This window comes from Parasteatoda tepidariorum, chromosome 4, assembly GCF_982258835.1.
Source record: "Parasteatoda tepidariorum strain Cologne lab strain chromosome 4, Ptep-v5.0, whole genome shotgun sequence".
In the NCBI taxonomy this organism is placed as follows: Eukaryota; Metazoa; Arthropoda; class Arachnida; order Araneae; family Theridiidae; genus Parasteatoda; species Parasteatoda tepidariorum.
The window spans coordinates 70,926,877-70,932,270 of record NC_141758.1 but is presented as its reverse complement, the minus strand read 5'-3'; the positions used below and the strand labels follow the sequence as shown (position 1 = coordinate 70,932,270).

Here is a 5,394-nt window from a genome sequence, read left to right as displayed (position 1 = left end):
TTATTTCTTATAGGATGTAATACGTTTGTAGGTTGTTTTTTAAGATATCAAAAAACTTTTGCAGTTATTAATACGAGAATAAACTATTAATACGTGAAAATTATTAATATTTTCTGGAAATACGTTTTATTTAACTCCTCAATTATGCCACCAAAGCGAAGTGCCATTGGTCGATCTACAAATCAAGCAAAAAGGAAAAGAAAAGAGCGAGCTTCAGAAACAAGTGAGCAGAGACAAGCTAGGCAAGAAAGAGAGCGAGATCACACTGCTCTTGCTCGATCATTAGAAACAAGTGAGCAGAGACAAGCTAGGCAGGAAAGAGATCGAGATCACACTGCTCTAGATCGATCATTAGAAACGAGTGAACAGAGGCAAGCAAGGCAGCAAAGGAATCGAATTCGCGGGACACAGACAAGACGAACGATACATACTGATTTGAATTTGTGTGGTTTCAATTACAATCCCCTTTACAATTACAGTCTTCATCCAAGTGTAATTATTGGAAAAATGGATAAAAAGTGTACGTATTGTGGTGCTCTAAAATTTAAAAATGAAACACCAGGTATGTGCTGTGCAGGTGGAAAAGTAGAGTTACCAAACTTGCGTTCACCACCTGAACCATTACTAACTATAGTATCAGGTGAAACAAGTCAATCAAAAAATTTTTTGAAAAATATACGCCAGTACAATTCATGCTTCCAAATGACATCGTTCGGAGCAACGAATATCGTTAGCGCAAATTTTATGCCAACATTTAAAGTGCAAGGGCAAATTTATCACCATGCTGGATCACTACTACCCTTGCCAAATGCTGATCACAAATATCTTCAGATATATTTTATGGGAAATACTGACGAACAAATCAACAGACGGTGTCAACTGAATATGAGCACTAAACGAGAGATTGTCGATGAATTACAAAATTTGTTTGAACAACATAATGAATTAATTAAATTATTTAAAACCGCCATTGAACAAATGCCATCTGACGATTACAAAGTAATAATAAAAGCAGATAAAACACCTGCTGGTCAACATCAAAGAAAATTCAACGCACCAACGATTGATGAAGTGGCAATTGTCATAGTTGGTGAAGAATTTACTTCTCGCGACATAATTCTTCATCGTAGAAATGGTGAAGTCCAGAAAGTATCAGAAACGCATCGTTCATATGATGCATTACAATATCCCATTCTATTTTGGCAAGGAGAGGATGGATATCATTTTAATATTAATATGAGAAATCCTACAACTAATGTGGACATTAACAAAAAGGTCAGTGCTTTGCATTATTATGCACATCGAATGATGATTCGTGAGAATGCTGATAATCATGTATTGAATAGCAGACAATTATTTCATCAATACATTGTTGATATGTATGCAAAAATAGAAAGTGAAAGACTCCTCTACATACGACTAAATCAAGTCAAATTGCGTTCTGAAGAGTACATCCATTTACGTGATGCAGTTGTAAATGATGGCAATCTCAGTGAAATTGGAAAAATAGTCATTTTACCATCTACAGGCAGCCCAAGACACATGCATGAATATGCACAAGATGCAATGACGCATGTTCGTGCATATGGTCGTCCAGATTTTTTCATCACATTTACATGCAACCCAGCATGGGATGAAATAAAGGAGCTTCTATTAACTGGACAATCGCCATCAGATCGTCATGATATTTCTGCACGTGTATTTAAACAAAAGTTAAAATCCTTAATGGATTTTATTGTCAAACACCATGTATTTGGAGAGACGCGCTGTTGGATGTATTCCATTGAATGGCAAAAAAGAGGTTTACCACATGCGCATATTTTAATATGGATGATGGAAAAGATAACACCTAACAGAATTGATGAAATCATCTCTGCAGAAATACCAGACATTGAAATTGATAAAGATTTGCACGAAATTGTCTCAAAAAATATGATTCACGGTCCATGTGGCTCACTAAATAATAATTCACCATGTATGTCTGATGGAAAGTGCACAAAGCGGTATCCTAGAGACTTACTTGCTGAAACTATTACAGGCAATGATGGATATCCACTCTATCGACGACGATCTACCGAAGATGGTGGAAAATCCATTAAACTAAAAGTACTCAACAATACTATTGATGTTGATAATCGTTGGGTAGTACCATATTCTCCATTACTACTAAAAACGTATAACGCGCACATAAATGTTGAGTACTGCAATTCAGTGAAAGCTATAAAATATATTTGCAAATATGTGAACAAAGGAAGCGATATGGCAGTGTATGCACTGGAAAATACAACTGCTTCTAACGATGAAGTCACCCAATATCAACTGGGACGCTACATAAGTAGCAATGAGGCTGTATGGCGTATTTTATCATTTTCCATTCATGAGCGATATCCAACGGTTGTTCATTTAGCAGTACATCTTGAAAATGGACAGCGTGTGTATTTTACATCAGAAAATGTACGTGCAAGAGCAATGTCACCACCGCCAACAACATTAACTGAATTTTTCACATTATGTAGAAATGATACCTTTGCAAAGACACTACTGTACTCTGAAGTACCAACTTATTTTACGTGGAATACATCAACAAGAAAATTTCAGCGTCGTAAACAAGGTAGAGCAGTACAAGGACATCTAAATTTATATTCCACAGATGCATTGGGTCGTTTGTACACTGTACATCCAAATAACGCAGAATGCTTTTACCTGAGATTATTATTAATCAATGTTCGTGGACCAACATCTTTCCAAGAATTAAAAACAGTCAATGGCCATGTGTGCGCTACATTTCGTGAGGCTTGCCAGAAATTAAGTCTCTTAGAAAACGACGCTCATTGGGATATTTCACTAGCTGATGCTTCTAATACAGCTCAACCACCACAGATACGTACACTATTTTCCATCATACTAACTACATGTTTTCCGGCTAATCCAAAGGATATTTGGGAAAAATATAAAGACTATATGAGTGAAGACATTTTACATCGCATGCGTAGAATAAATGCTAATCCCAACATTCAATTTACATCAAATATATACAATGAAGCATTGATTTTAATTGAGAATGTATGTTTGACAATAGCCAACAAATCACTGACAGAATTGGGAATGATTGCTCCAAATAGATCTGGTAATGGCATTTTCGATCGTGATATACAACGAGAAACGCACTTCGATGTTAATGAATTACAAGCATTTGTTCGAATTAATCTGCCGAAACTGGTATTAGAACAACGAACAGCATATGACACAATTATAAATGCAATATCTAACAAGAGTTGTGGCTTATATTTCTTAGATGCACCTGGAGGTACTGGCGAAACTTTTCTTATTTCAATTATTCTGGCAACTATAAGATCACAAAATAATATTGCACTTGCTATTGCATCATCTGGTATTGCAGCAACTCTTTTGGACGGTGGTCGAACAGCACATTCAGCATTGAAATTGCCATTAAATGTGCAGGTAATCGAAACTCCAACATGTAATATTAGCAAAGATTCTGGGATGGGAAAAGTGCTAAGATCATGTCAGCTTATAATATGGGATGAATGCAGCATGGCACACAAGAAATCATTGGAAGCACTCAATCGCACATTAAAAGATTTGAGAGGAAATGAGCAGCTCTTTGGTGGGGCACTCATTTTGCTAGCAGGTGATTTTAGACAAACTCTACCAGTTATACCCCGTTCAACACCAGCAGATGAATTGAATGCATGTCTCAAATCATCAGTATTATGGCGGTATGTGGAGAAAATATCTTTAAAGACCAATATGCGTATTCAATTACAACAAGATGAATCTTCCGAACGATTTGCAAAACAATTGCTAGACATTGGGAATGGTAAAATGGAAATGGACCAATCCACACACTGTATTACATTACCAGAAAACTTTTGTTACATTGTAAAATCCACTGATGAATTAATTGCAAAAGTTTTTCCAAATTTATCGCAGAATTATAAAAATAATCAATGGGTTAGTGAGCGTGCTATATTGGCAGCCAAAAACATTAATGTGAATTTAATAAACTGCAAAATTCAAAATGAAATACCTGATGAAGAAACAACATATAAATCCATAGATACTGTTGTCAATCAAGATGAATCAGTTAATTATCCAATAGAATTTTTAAATTCATTGGATCTACCAGGAATGCCACCGCATATTTTATCTTTGAAAATTGGTTCCCCAATCATCCTTCTACGAAATATAAATCCACCACGACTATGCAATGGGACTAGGCTATCAGTAAAAAAATTGATGAATAACATAATTGAGGCAACCATTTTAAATGGAAAACACCAAGGAGAACATGAACTAATACCACGCATTCCCATGATACCAACGGATACTCCATTTGAATTCAAACGTCTACAGTTTCCTGTACGACTAGCCTTTGCAATGACCATTAACAAAGCACAGGGACAGTCATTGCAAGTATGTGGATTGCATTTGATAAATCCATGCTTCACGCATGGACAGCTGTACGTTGCGTGTTCACGAGTTGGAAAACCATCAAATTTATTTGTTCTTGCACCAGATGGGAAAACAAAAAATATTGTATATTTACAAGTACTACTAAGATAAAGTTCACCATCAATCATCAAATATCCTTCATTTCATGATGTATTGTTTAATACCACAAGTGAAGAAACATGTTTATTCTACCATCAACTATGCATTTATGTTTTGTTATATTCAAGTGACATATATGTAGGGATAATTTTATTATTAATTTTCATTTTGATGTATTGTATAAATTTGATCATTAATCACAGCAACGTGTGAGCGGGTACAGCTAGTAAATAAATAAACTATAAGTACAAATATATAATCGTTTTTATAAATTTTATGTGAGACCTAGATCAGTACTATTACGCAACTGAGCCAGCAATTTAAAAATAGTAATTTTAATGCAAATAGCTTTTTTAAATTTCCCATTTATTTATATTTTAAGAATCTTTATGAATAACGAAATCTGCAGAACCAACACACTGGAAATGATCACCAAAGCCAACTAAAGATAAAAGTAAAATGATCAAAACCAGTTTGTTGGTTGGATAAATTCAAAAACAGTATTAGTGAATCGAAGGATTAGGAACGATTGTCGCTAATAAAAGTTCATAATTACATTAAATTGAGTTAATAATTACATTTAACTGAGTTAATTTTTGTGTGTATAAATGGTGAATATCAATTCATATTTATAAGAATTTCAAAAATACATGACCGGGATGATGTTTCTTGTATATTCAGTAATATGAACACATTATTTTTTTTAAAAGTTATAGTTATTTTTAAGATCAATTTTCAATTTAGCATTTGATGTGCACTAAAACTGTTACGTTACACATATGTTGGCTTGTGTATATTAAGAAAGTACTCATTATAAGC

The 5,394-nt window shown here is 34.4% G+C and overlaps 1 protein-coding gene across 1 annotated transcript; it reads left to right on the top strand.

The window, feature by feature from the left end:
- Nucleotides 1–978: 978 nt before the first annotated feature.
- LOC147811047 (uncharacterized) lies at nucleotides 979–4,587 on the top strand. Its single transcript, XM_087162203.1, has one exon. It carries the CDS (start codon nucleotides 979–981, stop codon nucleotides 4,585–4,587), a length of 3,609 nt encoding a protein of 1,202 aa, XP_087018329.1.
- Nucleotides 4,588–5,394: the final 807 nt, after the last annotated feature.